Source organism: Camelina sativa, chromosome 11, assembly GCF_000633955.1.
Source record: "Camelina sativa cultivar DH55 chromosome 11, Cs, whole genome shotgun sequence".
Classification (NCBI taxonomy): Eukaryota; Viridiplantae; Streptophyta; class Magnoliopsida; order Brassicales; family Brassicaceae; genus Camelina; species Camelina sativa.
The window spans coordinates 33,026,794-33,043,243 of NC_025695.1; the positions used below are offsets into that span (position 1 = coordinate 33,026,794).

Consider the following 16,450-nt stretch of genomic DNA (forward strand, 5'->3'; position numbering starts at 1 on the left):
AAAGGTTAGGATGTAACTCACCATCTGAGATAAGACTTCGGCCCTGATACATGCTTGTGAGGACCAAGACCATTACGGTCAACATTCGAGCTGCTGAAGTGGTTGCACTCTTTGCCATGGCTTCTTTTGTGTCCCAATAGTCACACATTTCTTTCCAAAGAGTACTCTCAATCCAAGTCGGTTTTGCTTGATCTCGCTGATCTGCTGCCTTGAAAACCATGTCTTTCATATAGCGTTGACAAATGGTATAGAACTTTTCTTGAACTACACCGGTTAGTGAGGGATCCCAGGTGTGTGTTTTCTACAAAAGAAGAAGGGAGACTAGTGTTAGTGATCATAAAACCAAAAAAAAACTATAAATACAGAAGTCAAATTGAAAGTAGTATACGTTTACCGCGAATTTCAAGAAGTATCTTTCTCTTCATTCATTAGAAACACAACCCCAATTGTAATATGGCCCATCAAACTTGTTTGTAAATACTTTTGTAATCTTTCAGGTAAGTTTTGACTTGTCCTTACCAAACATTCAAACACAAACAAATCGAAAGTAAAAATTATAAAAATTCTAATCAAACACAAACACAAGTGGTAACAAAAACAAACCTAAAAATGCTAATCAATCCAATCAAAATTCTAATCAAACACAAACACAAGTGGTTTTAAACACAAACAAACCTAAAAATTCTAATCAATCAACTAAAAATTATCTTACCAAGTGGTTCCAGGCTCTAATCTGGGAGAGAGGACAGTGGTATACAACTCACGACCTGGCTGGACAAGCATGTCATGTAAAGCAGCGAGTACATCAGCAGAGATATTTGATTGCGTTAAACCGTCATCCTCAGAATTAGCTCCGTCTTCTTCTTCCTCATGTGAGTTTTGCGATTGAGAACTGTGATGCGATGCAGAGCCTGCTCAAGGTTGAGTAGAGGGTCGAAGATGATTTGAGGCTGGAGGTTGAGAATACTGTCAAGGTTTATTCGAGACTTGAGGAGACTGTCGAGGATGATTTGTGACTGAAGGTTGAGGAGACTCTCAAAGTTGACTCGAGAATTCTGGTGGATTCGACGCAGAAGCGAGAGGTTGAGGAAAAGGACACCTGATTAGAGTTACGCTGGAAGGGGATGCTCCATGAAAGCTCCTCGAGTTCTAGAACAGATTTGTCGGAGGTGCATAGTCCCTGTAAGTAGGTGTAGGTCTCGCTGGAGGCTGGAGAACTGAGACAGGAATTCCCTGCGAATCAGTGTCTGGGTTATCCGGGTTTGCCGGCGTTAAGGCATACTGGCTGAGATGTTTAGCGGGTCTTCAATCCACCGTTTCTCAGGTTCCAGAGGTTCGATTTGAGGGGTTTCTTCTTCCTCATCCTCTTTTCTTTACTCCAGCCATCAAAATCGAGAGATACAAGGAGGGATTACGGTTTCTCGGTTAAGAGCAATTAAGATCTAGGGTTTTGAGGAATAAACGAAAGAAGAAGAAGAAACGATTGAGAAGACAAATGAGGGATTAGGGTTTTCTCGGGGAAAAAGAAAAACGATGCGAAACGATTTGGGTTTTATCGTTTTGTTACGATCCAAATTTGGTTGAAAGCCCAAATTAAATAAAGTAGTCACTAAAGAGTAATTGTTTAACGTAATGTTTGGCACTGTCAAATTGGTCTCCAAACTAGTCGCAAATTGGCGACTACATTACGACATTATGCATCAGTCTTGTATTAGCGTCTATTACGCGACTGTTTTATTTTAGTAGTCATCAAGTAGCAAAACAATTGCAATTCAATAGTTAAAATTAACGACTGTATTTTAAATCGTAATTTACAGTCGGTAAATCCATGTTTTTTGTAGTATATGAAATATAGTTTTTTTTTTGTTAAAAAAAGGAGAAGTGTATGACATCTAGTTTACAGACTACTTCTGTCGCGTTTAGTTTAACTTTCACTCTTGTGAAATATCTAATCAAATTTTGTAGGGCAGTAAATTGACAATACACAAATTTGTATTAGATATTTGTATACATTTGATATTTGCAAGTCGGCCGAAAATTCCAGTAAAAGACGACAAGATAGAAAATATTATTTTTCAATGTGGACAAAATCTTAAGACTTGACTTATATTTACTACTGAGAGAAGAAATATTCGATTTACTTTAACTTTTTACTTGGAAATTTCCCTACATGTATGGCCTACAACATCACATAAGTGACATTTGCCAAAATCTTTAAACTACAACATTTTTTTTGGTGAAAAATGCCAAAAAGGCATTATTGTGTTTGTCCCTATTTTCCTGAGTGAAAGATTTTTTTCCAGAATCCTAGAGAGAGAGAGAGGGAGAGATAGAGATGAAAAGCAATACTATTTCAGCCTTGGGTCTTGTTGTTCTTCTTCTTCTTCTATGCACCTTTCTTTACCATACTGAATCTGCTTTGCCTTCTCAACAAACCTCAATAACCGGTAGTGTTTTCAACTTTTCAGATACAGATTTTAATTGTTTCTTTGTTATTTTTTTATTAATTTGTTTCCTAAATTGTTTAGAGTGAAGAACAAAGATGGTACGAGTGACACATTCATCCAGCCCACCGAGTCCTCATTATTATATTTACAAATCGCCACCACCGCCACCGCAGATATCCCATGCATCACCGCCACCGCCGCAGACATCCCATGCAACACCGCCAAGAATCCCAAATGTGCCGTCATTGTCGCCAGGGATGCCACATACACCACCATAGATGCGGTATGAACCATCACCACAAGTGTTTTCCTTTTTTTTTTTTCTGAAAAAAGCCACCAACAGTGTAGTTATTATCAACATCACAATAAAATTTGATTGGTACATTTTTCGAATCAGATAGAAAATTAACTTGAACTATGTATGTAAAGTGAAGTATTTATACGGTAACAAATTTTAATGAAATTTTAAACTTAAAGTTAAACTTAATAAAAAATACAAATTTGAAATGGGAGAAACTAGTAATCCCAGGAATAGGAGGTAAGGAGATTAGTACATTTCTGGGATTACTGGTTTCTGTTCACGATTAGTTGGTTAGTTGTTCTCAATCATCATAATTAACAAAAAATGTGTATAATCTCAGGTTATCTAAGTGAAAGTGATATATATATATATATGTTTGTGTTCATAAAGTGGAAAATAATATGGTTACTATCTTCTTTTTTTCCTTCTAAAATTTTATTAGTTTTCATAATCATTATCCAAGATCATGAAACTTCGGACAACTATGATCCAAAGACTATTGTTGATTACATAATAATGTTTTATTTGCTGATTAATCTACAGACTTGTTTTCTTAGAATATATAAGTTTTTTTACAAAACAATGTATTATAAGTAGTGTTTTTTATTCAGCTTATGTATTATAAGTATTGTGCATATGTTTCTTTGAAAGAAAATTTATAGTAGCTAAATGAATGAATGCCCATATTACATGAAGAGTAATGTTCTATCAGTTTTAACTTTTAAGTCATATAATTTAATGAATTATATTTTACAGATAAAATGTTATTTATGTCACTAAAAGTTTAGACATAATACTAGGTTTTTAATATACTAATGTTTTATTTTTTAGGAAAAACTTTATATGGTGTTACAATACATTATATTTACTATCTTTTTATACAGTTTAATTCAAATAATTTAAAATTAAAGTTTTGTAGCATTTGTATAAGTTTGACAATTGGTAAATCATAATAAGTTTTGTAGCATTTTTATGGTTTTTCTATGCAAATAGATGAATGCAGACGCAAAGATGCTATGATACAAAAATTTGAAATAAGAATCACAAAAAAAAAAACATTAAATACATTATCCCAAACCCTCTCCCAAACTTAAATTACACAGTCTTTTGTGTAAGAAAAAATTGCAGAAGGATTTGAGAATCACAACAAAAACAATGCAAGGATGAGATGGTATATACAAAGGAAAGGTAGGAGTACCTCAATAATAGAAGAAGGAATCGGTGCTCGCCCAAGGAGAAGCGTGATACTAACTTTGTCCCTCACCTTGTTCTGGATCCGCAGGAGTGACCTCAGCTGCTTGGTCGACTTGCTGCTCAATCACTTGCGTGTCCTAATAAACGTTCTGCTGCTCTTCACACTGCATGTCGTCGACTCGAGACTCACCATGTCTGATACTAACACAACATCTTATGCATGCTGATAGTCACCTTGATGCTCAATCTGCTGCTCAACCTCTTTCATACCTTGATAGTCACACTAAGCTTCATTATGCTGCTCAACCTCTTACTCACCCTGAGCTACCGACCGATGCACTGACCGATGACTTGAGGAAGCTCTATCCCTGGAACTCCTTGAACCTCTTCACTTTCTCTCCCTAGACTCATGAGACGAATGTCTTGAAGGAGCGGGTGACGGTTGATGCTCTCTTGGCACATAGGAGGATTGACGTACTGGAGAAGGAACCAGAGAAAGTGTTCTCTAGCGAATTGGCTCAAAGCTCACGGAGGCGCGACCCTACATTGGTCAGACATCCTCGGGAATGGACATAAGAATGGCGGTAGTAGATGTCGAACAGCTGAATTTACTCATGAAGTTCGTGAAAGTCTTCTTGAAACTACTGAACGCCTTGTCCCTTGCCTTGCCCCATCTCTAAAGTTTGTTGAGACGTTCATGAGCTGCCTTGACCCCTTGAGGCATCCTCGGCATTTAGTACTCCTCAAAGTGAAACTGCTCTGGGCGGTATTCATCTGTGTCTTCCTCCATCGGGTCGGTTCTCTCTTCTACAGCTTCTACATGTTGCTCCTAAACCTCAGATTCATAAAGAGTGTCTCTTGGGGAAATGAACTCTATGTGCACACCGCCTAAGATTGTCGTCAACTCGACACAAGGTAGGAGTAATCTTGAGTGACCAGCCTGAGGATGCATAAACTTGTATATAAGTCGTACATGCCTGAAACCCAAATCCAGAGTGTTAAGCTGCTGCAAGTTGTTCATGTCTATCCGGCGTGGTGGGTATGACTCGGAGGGTAGTGGAAAACCAACAGCCTCAAGAAACCAAGTAACCACGTGGTCCATGCACATCACTCTTGGAGTTCGGTTACTATTGAATTGCGAGACCCAAGCTTTTTAGGTCATCATGTAGTTCAGAAGGTAGAACAAGATTGAAGTGTTGGTCGTGTCACCTTACAGTTCAGTTCCATCCTTTGCTGTGAACAAAACTCCCTTAACCTCTATGTCAATCAGGTCAAATTCACCATTCATGATATAGCCTTTGATCTCCTTTGCGTAAAACGCATTAGCAACTGCCTTCTGGAAGTATCACAACACAGGGCTTCTCAAGTGCATCGCCTTTGTTTTCGACGAAATGAACGTCGGCGTGCTTCCAATCGTTGCCCAGAGTGTCGCCACTTCAGTCCTATCGATCCGTCGTGCAGTCCCAGTTCCGCTGGGAAATCCAAGTACTTCCTCGATGGTCCTCATGGTGAACGTATAAAACTGGCCTTGAATGCGGAATGTGATGTAACCCAAACCTCCGCCAGACATTGTGTCCGACTCATCCGCATACAAGTGGATACTCAGAGTAGAGAGGAATTTGATGGTTTCCTATCTGTATCTATGCTTGGGAGTGTTCATGAGCCTCTCCAGGTGGCACTGCCTAAACAGAAAATGCATATCTTCAGCTATCCTAAGTTGCTCCATTGTCTCAGGATAGGGATATCTCGTACCCATGAACTCAAGTTGTTGAAATAGGTCATTGTACTCCTTGGCAGTGAACCTCCCCTCCACCATTCTTCTTCTTACTAATTTCATGGGCGCTTACTCCGAACGCAGCTGAAGTTTCTCCATCTCATAATCACTGTCCTCATTTTTTTATTCAGAAACTTGTATCGATCTCTTTCTACAACTCTTACTCTTGTCTAACTGTTTGACTGGTCTGCTCGACCCCGCTTCCTAACACTGTAACAGCCCTGAACCCTCGACAGATTCTCTTACCATGTTCTTCATTTCCAAAAAATGCTTTGTCATAGACTTAGGCGATGAGCATTCTCCTACCCTACAACCATACGCTTCTCTCATTTCATCTAAGAACTCGGTGCTATTTCTGCTTCTCTGAGACATGTTTAATTCAAAGCAGAGTTAGAGAACGCTCTAAGTACTTAGATGAAATGAGAGATGCGTATGGTTGTAGGGCTAGAGAACGCTCATCGCCTAAGTTTATGGCAAAGGGTTTTTTGGAAAAGAAGAACATGGTAGGAGAAGCTGTTGAGGATTTAGGGTTGTTACAGAATCAGGAAGTGGGGTCGAGCAGACCAGTCTAGCCGTTAGCCAAGAGTGAGAGTTACGGAAAGAGACCGATACAATTTTATGAATCAAGAGATGAGGGAAGTTATTACGAGACGGAGGAACCTTACCTGCGTTCAGAGCAAGCGCCCAGAAAATCAGTGAAAAGAAAAGCGGTTGAGGCGAGGTTGACTTCCAAGGAGTACTATGAGCTATTTCAGCATCTTGAATTCATGGGTAAGAGATATCCCCATACTGAGACAATGGAGCAACTCGGGATATCTGAGAATGTGCAGTATCTGTTTAAGCAGTGCCACATGGAGAGGCTCATGAACACTCCCAAGCATGGATACAAAGAGGAAATCATCCAATTCCTCTCTACTCTAAGTATCAACTTGTATGTGGATGAGCCGGGCACAATGTCTGACGGAGGTTTGGGTTACATCACATTCCGTTTCACGGCCAGTTTTACACTCTCACCATTAATACCATCGAGGAAGTACTACGATTTCCCAGCAGAACTAGGACTGCACCACAGATCGATAGGAATGAAGTGGCGGCACTCTGGGCAAAAAATGGAAGGATGCTCACATTCATTTCGTCGAAAACAGAGGCGATGCACTTGAGAAGCCTAGTGTTGTGATACTTCTATAAGGCAGTTGCTAATGCGTTTTACGAAAAGGAGATCAAAGGCTATATCAAGAATGGTGAGCTTGACATGATTGACATAGCGATTAAGGGAGTTTTGTTCACTGCAATGGATGGAACTGAACAGCAAGGTGACACGACCAACACGTCCACCTCGTTCTACATTCTAAACTACATGATGACTTACAAAACTTGGGTCTCGCGATTCAACAGTAACCAAACTCCAAGAGTGATGTGCATGGACGGCGTGGTTACTTGGTTTCTTCAGGCTGTTGGTGTTCTACTATCCTCCGAGTCATACCCACCACGCTGCATAGACATGAACAACTTGCGGCAGCATAACACTCTAGATTGGGGTTTGAGGCATGGACAGCTGATCTACAAGTTTATGCATCATGAGGCTGGTCCCTCGAGATTACTCCTCCCTTGTGTCGAGTTGACGACAATCTTGAGCGGTGCGCACATCGAGTTCATTCCTCTAAGAGACATTATTTATGAATCTGAGGTTGAGGAGCAACATGTAGAAGCTGCAGAAGAGAGAACCGACCCGATGGAGGAAGACACAGATGAGTACCGCCCAGAGCAGTTCACTTTGAGGAGTACTCAATGCCGACGATGCCCCAGGGGGTCAAGGCAGCTCATGAACGTCTCAACAATCTTCAAAGATGGGGCAAGGCAAGGGACAAGGCGTTCAATAGTTTCAAGAAGACTTTCACGACTTCTTGTGTAAATTCAGCTGTTCGACATCCACTACCGTCATTCCTATGTCCATTCCCGAGGATGCCTGATCAATGCAGGGTCGCGCCTCCGCGAGCTTTGAGCCAATTCGCCAGAGAACACCTTCTCTGGTTCCTTCTCCAGTACGTCAATCCTCCTATGTGACAAGGGAGCGTCAGGCGTCACCCGTTCGTTCAAGACATTCCTCTCATCAGTATAGGGAGAGAAAGTGAAGAGGTTCGAGGAGTTCCAGGTATAGAGCTTCTTCAAGTAATCGGTCAGCGCATCGGTCGGTAGCTCAAAGTGAGTAAGAGGTTGAGCAGCATAATGAAGCTTAAGGTGACTATCAAGGTATGAAAGAGGTTGAGCAGCACATTGAGCATCAAGGTGACTATCAGCATGTAGAAGATGTTGTGTTAGTATCAAACCATGGTAAGTCAGGAGTCGACGACATGCAGTGCGAAGAGCAGCAGAACGTTTATCTGGACACGCAAGTGATTGAGCAGCAAGTCGACCAAGCAGCTGAGGTCACTCATGCAGATCCAGAACAAGGTGAGGGGCAAAGTTAGTATCACGCTTCTCCTTGGGCGAGCACCGATTCCTTCTTCTACTATTGAGGTACTCCTACCTTTCCTTTGTATATACCATCTCATCCTTGCATTGTTTTTGTTGTGATTCTCAATCCTTCTTCAAATTTTTTTTACACAAGGGACTGTGTAATTTATGTTTGGGGGAGGGTTTGAGATGATGTATTGATGTTGGTTTTTGTGATTCTTATTTCAAATTTTTGCATCATAGCATGTTTAAGTCTGCATGTATATATTTGAAAAACCATAAAAATTTGAAAAAATTTCAAAAATTTCTAATGTTATTCATATATGGTTGTTGCATTTAGCATAGGGGTTAATGATGATTATAACCTTGGTAGCTTGCTGAATTCAATAGGATAAGATCTAGGCCCTTGTTATTAGTTCTTTGATGCATGTTGAATAAACTTGAAATGTAAGACTGAACCGGGTTTTGAATTCTCAAAATTGCATTCTAGTCTTGATTGAAGCATGTTTTGAATTAACATCATTCCCTATCTACCTGAACCTAATCCTCACTTGCAATTATCATGTTATGAAATGAACTCGAACTCATGGATACCATATACATACTTGGATTATCTTTCTCTTTTTTACCACTCTTGTTAATCCAAGTAGCTGATTCCCATATTTGGAACAGTTTCCCGCACCCATAACCAACCGTTATTTCAAGCCAATTGTATACTTGAGTGTGAGGCCTTTTTCGAGTTGAGCTTGTTAGAAAGTGTTAGGTTCTAGCCGACAAGAGTAGGATCCTGTTTAGTTCTAGTTCACGTTATCCAGACTAGTAGGACTAGGTGAGAACTAGATTTTGATTCTTGGGATTGGGTTTGTGCAGAAAAGTGATGAGTAAAAGAGAAAACAAAAGGGTAAAGAGTCTTTATGAGAGGGAATGTGTTTTTAAGGTTTACAAGTCTAGTACAGATTTGGGATAAGCAAAGTAAAAAGTGTTTTTGGTTCTGGGCATAGAATGAAAATGTTAGACAAAGAAGAGAAAGAAAAACGATTAAGTGTTTTTGCATCATTGATAGTCTCTTTTGCATAGAATGCATACTTAGTTAGTTTTGCATAAGTCCTGCATTTCATCGTGCATTTTGGAGTATTTTAGGTACTTAGGAGCTGTCCAGACTGTTGGAACCGAATGGAGCCTGAGACGTGCATCTAACTCAAGCGCACAACAAAGAATGCAATGTCGGACTCAACCAAGTCCAACTCGACCATTCAACTCAGGCGCACTCCCGAAAGAGACATCATGCAACTCGAGCACCACTTCAAGGATTCATGTCATGCAACTCAAGCACCACTTCAAGGATTCACGCTATGCGACTCCAACACCACTTTTAGGATTCATGCCATGCGACTTGAGCAACCATCTGAGGAGCGACGTTAGACTCGAGCACACCCACATGGAGACACATCCCACTCGACCGACATACGATTTGGACGCGCTCCCAGGAAGAAGCACCAGCAAGCCACTCGAGCACACCCCTGGGAGAGATGTCATCCTACTCGACCGACATGCGACTTGGACGCGCTCCCATGAAGAAGCACCAAGAAGCACTCGACCACCACGCCTGGAAGAGATGACATTCCACTCGACCGACCACGCTAGACATCCGACTCGAGCAACCCGTCTCGCACGTTTCAGAAGATTTCTAAACCGTCTCTTTATCTTGTCGTTTTATGTTTTAGGGTTTTACATGTTTTGCTATAAATACTCTCTTAAGTCTTTACCCAAAAGATATGGTTATTACCATAAGGTTTATGAGTAGCCACAAAAACATTTTTTTAGTTTGTAATTCATACTTTTCTGAATCTATTTAGAATTTTCATTTATTTCTTTGATCATTCTTGCTTCTTAGAATATCATCTACTTAATCATGCTTGTTTCAGCATTTTCTTGGTTATTTTTCTTGAGTATGATGTTTTCTTGGTTTGTGTAGTGTTAGTGTTCTTGAAGATGGAACATATTAGGTGGAGAATCTTAGTGTATATGATGTTTAAGCTTACATCTGATTGTTTCCCTTTTGGATTAGGATTCTTAATGCTAATTTCTTACAGATCATCTGGAATTAGAACTTAGGCATTTCCATACCCTAAAGATTTGTATTCCTAGCCTAAACGATTAGATGTCTAGGATCTTTATTGACATGAATAAACTCGTTTGTCATGTCTGCTTGACCATGTTTCTCTAGCGAGAGCCAGGTTTGGAAATGTTTGAGTCTGAGTAGCTTTTGCCAAGAGAGTTGATTAGCTAAGTTGTGATGTTCATCGTCTAGGATATTTTTCTTGTTACCTATATCAATTACTCTGATCCTTAGGACCTTTACCTTTCTTATTATTATTGCATTCTTGAGACTGTATTCTGTTCTTGCTGTTTATTTCATGCTTATACTTGTTTCTGCTTTTACTTATTTATGTTCGCTTCTTGTCATGCATGTTTGTTTCTAGTTCTCTAGTTTATTTCATTTTGCATTTTAATCATTCTAGGATTGTTAGACATAAACACTCTCTTTTAACTGGCTTGAATTGTGATACCTTGATTGCATCTTGATTGCTAGTAAAGTTCCCAACTGGGTTGACACCTATTGTACTGCAATGACATGATAGTACTCTAGGATAATTGATAGTAAAATCCTATTATCAAAATACGGTTGTAACTTTCTAATGGCAACAACGATGACCAGGGCCATTTTTCCAAGGTTGGGTACCTGATTTCGGCGTCCTTAAGAGCCTTGCTGGTGTAGAAAATCGTCTTCTCATATCCTCGATCATCTCTGACCAAGACCTCGCTAGAAACTAGAAACAGAGATGTAGAGGTATAATGTATCGGCCTCCTCCGGTTTAGCCAGCATAGGATGACTGCTTAAGTAAATCTTGAGCTCCTAAAAGGCGACCTCGCATTTTTCATCCTAATGGAAGTTCTTATTCCCGCTAAGAAGCTGATAAAATAGAAGGCACTTACCGGTTGATCGAGTCATGAATCGGTTCAAAGCTGCAACCCGACCTATTAGGCGTTTCACATCACATTTATTGTTTAGAGATGGAAGGTCCAGTACAGCTCTGATTTGTTTCTGATTAGCTTCGATCCCACGCTTGTGGTTCAAAGCCACGAGGTCACCACAAACGTGCATTTAGTCGGATTTAATTTCATCCAAAACTTATCAAGTATGTCGAAGCATTCGTTTAAATGTCGGACGTGTTTGTTCGCTACCAGTGATTTGACTAGTATGTCATTGATGTAGACTTCTATTGTCCGTCCTAATAGATCAGAGAATATTTTAATGACCAGCCGCTGGTAGGTGGCTCCAGCATTCTTTAGTCCGAAGGGCATGACCTTGTAGAAATAAGTTCCTCTATCCATAATGAAAGTAGGCTTCTCTCCATCTCCTGAACTCATCCTGATCTCATTATACTCTGAGAAAGCGTTCATGAAAGACAACAATTGATTCCCAGCTTTAGCTTCCACCATGCAGTCAATGTGAGGTAAGAAAAAGCTATCTTAAGGAAAGGCTTTATTGAGCTCGGTGAAATACATGCACACTCTCCATTTACCATTTTTTTTAACCACAACCGGGTTTGCCAACTAATCCAGATATTGCTGCTCCATTATCAGATCTGCCTTAAGGAGTCGTTCCACTTCATCATGTACTGCTTTGGCTTGATCTACCCATAATCGCCGTCATATCGGCCAGATTGGTTTGAAAGTTAAATAATGTTGAGTTTGTGACATGCGATGTCAGGGTCGACTCCTACCATATCTTTGGTCGACGATGCGAAGGTCAAAGATCTAATCTTCAAGAAAGCAATCGTCTCCTCCTTGGTGTTGTCGTCGATTTCGGCTCCAATTTTGACCGTGCGAGAAGGATCTGAATCATCGATATTAACTTGAATGATCTGACAGTTTGGTGATTTTATCAAGTCACGTCCTTGCTGATGGAGACACGACATGCGTTCTCGATAACATAATAGGTTCGTGATATTTTTTGGTCACCGTACAGGGTATAGATCCTGTTGTACTCGGGAACTTGATGCAAAGGTGATACGTCGATGAAATTTCTCTCATGGTGTATATCCAAGGATCGCATTATAGATCGGAGGCGCATTGCTACGAACTTAGTTTTTCTCGTGACTCCTCCATCCCGGACATGTAATTTGACAACGCCAATTGACAACTTCACGATTCCATCATATCCAGTCAAGGTCCACGACTCAGGCTTGAGTTGCTGCTCAAAAATTCCCATTTTTCTAATGTGCAAAGAAAAATTATGTTCACCGTGCTTCCAGTCTCGATAGGATTCTCTTAATGTAGAAGTCGCCCATTTTTACCTCAACGACCAAAGAATCATTGTGCGGATGTTGTATTCCTTTAGCATCTTCCATCATAAAGATAATGTGATCATAATTGAGAGGCACATCTTCTAGGAGAGCTTGTATGTTGTAGACCTGCTTTGCCCTCTTCTTAAGGGCCCAAACTGAATCCTATCGCTACAGTCGTCAGGTTTAATAATTTTCATGGCTCGTTCAGGTCGTTATCATGTTAGCCTCTTCAGAGGACCTGGGAGATCTTCCTCTCGAACTTGGTTGTCCTCGTTTTCTTGTCGAGGTAAGCTCCATCTATCCTCCTTATAATTAAGCTCATGCTTATCATCGTCACAACGATCATTATTGCGATACTCGCAATTGTTGTGTTGTGGCCTTCGTTTGCCATTAAGTTGCCCATGACGGTTGTCATCTTATCGCTTATCACCGCGAGAATCTCTTGGTTGGAAAGCGGCTTCCACTTCACCAGATTTGTATTTGTCGAGCAAGATGTACGATAGATGTTTGCATTCGGCTGTCGAATTTCCTGGGAAGCGATGAAAATCACAGTATAGATCTTTCGCATTAGGAGGCGCCTTCTGTTGCCCATCCACCTCAGATATCGAGTGGACTGTACCCCGTTTGGCATTTGACCTTTATACTTGGCGGTGGTTGGCCGTACAGGTGCATTCTTAGCAGCTAGCTTGGCATCCTCTTCCTCGACAATAGCGTATCTAGAAGCCCGAAGTAACGCATCATCGAGATCCTAAGGCTCGTGAATAGACAAGTCCTTCCGCAGGGTAGACCTGTATATGAGCTCTTTTCGAAGAGCGGCAATGGCAGTGTCCTCTGAAACATTTATCATGGAGAGCACTTATTTGAATCTGGTTAGATACCGGTGTAACAATTTGTCGGCTTCATGTGTTATGCCCCACAGATCGGCACTAGAGGCTCTCGACTAGATGAAGATCTGATAGTGCTTAATGAAAGTTGTTGATAACTGAGCGAAGTTATCGATAAAATTGGTCTCGAGTTTTGAGAACAAAGTCAGTGGACAAGCTTTCGAGGAACAGCTGGCAATATCTGATGTCCTTTTGCTCGGCGGAAAAGTGAGCCTTGGCGACGACGGTCATAAAAGACATCATGAATTGCTTCAGGTCTTTGTCTCCTTCGTAGGTTGGAAGCTTTAATTTGACGTGTGGGATTCTAGTCCGTGTGATTCGCTCGGTGAGAGGTGTTTGCTGCGTTTCTTCAAACATTCTATCGATCTCAAGAGCCGAACTGAAAGCGCGGTTAATTTGAGAGCTGATATCCCAAAGTTTTTAATAAAGGTCCTCGATTTTCGAGGCTACGACCTGCATTTGTTGCACCAGCGGGGGACTAACAGGGGTTTCGAATGCTGAGGTTATCTGTTGTGGAAGAAATCCGCCGACATGGTTGGACGGATTGTGAGTGAAATCCAAAGTGCCGGTGAGGTTGCCCAAGTTAGTTTGACCCAGAGATAGGATTCCCTGTTGAGGTTGTGGAGTAGTCTGGCGGGCGACCTCATCAATCCGACGATTCGTATCGGCAATCATCTAGAGGAGATCTTTGGTCATTGTACAAAAAACCATCTGGAGCTCGCTCATTGGAATTAGTCGTGTTGGATGTGAAGCTGTGGCGTTAGACAGTGTTTCACGAGTGAGTTGCGCTTCAGATTGACGTATAGCAACCCGTTCTGCTTCTGTTAAATCGGCTTCGATTTCACTAGCCGCATTACGGGAGCGATCTGTTGGATTTTCTTTCTGTGTGAGAGATGGGTCAATGACTCTGTTAGTTGGTAGTAGAGACATTGTCGCAGCGAGTTTGATCGGCGCAAATTGTAGAATCAAGGATTTTCACAATGAATTTGTTTAAGGGGAGAAACAAATTCAATTAACAATCTCTCTCAAAAACTAGATTCAAAGCTAGAACATAAATTTAATTAAAATCTCTTGAAGAACAAGGTAGGTTTCTTCTCAAGAACAATTTAAGATCTAGGGTTTTTTGCTATTAGAAATCGGATCCCCTTCATAGGGGGAAATCCCCCCTGTTTATATGAAGTACTTAGATTATTAGATAAGTAAAACTTCCTTAGATCTAAGAATGAAATCTTCTTCTTTTGCTTAACTTTGTATGTTTTTGTTTTATTTGTAGGAGGTCAGTTTGGATACGAGGTTGACTTGGCGACCTTCGTGAGCTTTTACCCACAACTCCATTTATCAGGCCTTGCCCGAGATTTTCTAGTTTAATCAGAATCTAAATTTACTTGGTTTATTTTCGGTTTAAGTTGGTATGTCGTGGATGTCAATTCCTGCACCAACATCTTCCCTTTCCTCAAATTTTTTTATTATATAACCAATTAAAATAAAGCAATGACTACTTTTGGAATTGATGTTGAAAACGCTCGTTTACTATAATGTGAATATGGGATATTTTGTAATGCTTAGTGGGTGTAGTGGCTTGTATGATGTGTTTCGTAGAAAGAACTTTTTTCAGAAGATAGTTTGACTTCTAGTAAATAGACCAAAGAAACATAGATAACGAAGTCAAATGTGACCTTTTTCAGCCACTAAATTAGGGAGGATACCAGAAATGAATGTGGAAGTAGAACTACTTATCGAGATTCCCTTACATCACTTATTAATGTTTGCAAATGTTACAACATATTTCAACAGAAATATAAAACAAAACTCAACCTTCTATTTTTGTCGTTTCATAAAAACTACCGACAGTGGTGGTGAAAAGGACGGCAATGGAAGAGCACTTCTAATGCGAGCTCGTTGATTGCTCGGTTGTTCTTGTGAATTGATGCTCTTCCCCTCCCGAAATGCATTTATTATAACCTTTAAGAATTTAAAGATAACCCTGACTATTTTGTGGAATTTAGGTTGAATAGGCTGATTTGGTGTAATGTGAGATCTTTTCTAAGTTGTAGTGGTATGAAAAGGTTTTGTATGAACAATTTTTTAAAAAGATAATTCGGTTTCCACTAAACAAATCATCTTACATTCGTCCAAGAATTGTCGATAATCTTTAATCTCACATTTACCAAAACGCTATCCAGCTTTTGGCTCAAAGTTCTCAAAGAACGTTTGTTAGCTAAGCTTATCTATCCTCTTATCTCTCTTTGTAAGGCATTAGGGAATGCCCTCTATTGTTTTACTTAAAAATTTGAGCTCTCAAACTCTTTTTGTATTTGTTCTTGGATTCTATCTTTACTGAAATGAAAACAAGTGTTTGTTCAAAAAAAAAAATATTCGTTGAAAAAATTTAAAACAATTACTAACAAAAAAAAAAGAACTTAGAGAAGAAAGCTTATCCTCATTTCGAATCACCAAATCAAATGTTTAATAAATCATAAATAAACACTTTATTTATAATGAATCATATATTGAATATGAATTCTACTTTTAAATTGCATTAGATTTCGTCTGTTGAAAAAGAACAATCTTCACAATATTTGATGGGTTGACCACTTCGATTGGATTTTGTTTATGTTTTTTTTAAGCTTACATTCTTCATTTCATGGCAGTGATAGTGCCTCTGATTGTGGCGGTACTGAAGGTGACGGCTGACATAGCGGTGGTAACAGTGGTGGGGGATGGAACGGTAATGGTACATTACCACCTCCACCTGAACCACCTCCACCTGGACCACCTCCTCCACCATGTCCACTACTTGATGATTTAACTCGCCGCATCATTCTTCTCCCTCCTGTTTGATTTATTAATTAAAAAACATTGAGAACTAATTGAATTCTGTTATTAGATCTTTTTTTGACAAAAGAATATATATATATATATATATAACCAAATATATAAACATGTGCCTTATCCATTTTAAATGGTTGAAACTATAATTATAAGTTAAAGCAAATAAATGAATAAACCAATTTTTTTATTTTTTCCTGTTACAAACAAATGCA

At 39.9% G+C, this 16,450-nt stretch overlaps 1 protein-coding gene across 3 annotated transcripts; it reads left to right on the plus strand.

The window, feature by feature from the left end:
- Nucleotides 2,219-16,208, plus strand: LOC104724983. 3 transcript variants are annotated; one of them, XR_757819.2, is made up of 3 exons: nt 2,219-2,447; nt 2,529-2,730; nt 16,058-16,208. XR_757819.2 is itself a non-coding variant. In XM_010443563.2 (3 exons), the coding sequence occupies exons 2-3, from the start codon at nt 2,726-2,728 to the stop codon at nt 9,972-9,974; spliced, it is 669 nt and encodes a 222-aa protein (XP_010441865.1). In that variant the 5' UTR covers nt 2,219-2,447; nt 2,529-2,725; the 3' UTR covers nt 9,975-10,043. The 3 variants fall into 3 exon arrangements, 1 of the variants encoding a protein (XP_010441865.1); XR_757818.2 differs by lacking the exon at nt 16,058-16,208 and adding an exon at nt 14,680-14,990; XM_010443563.2 differs by lacking the exon at nt 16,058-16,208 and adding an exon at nt 9,311-10,043.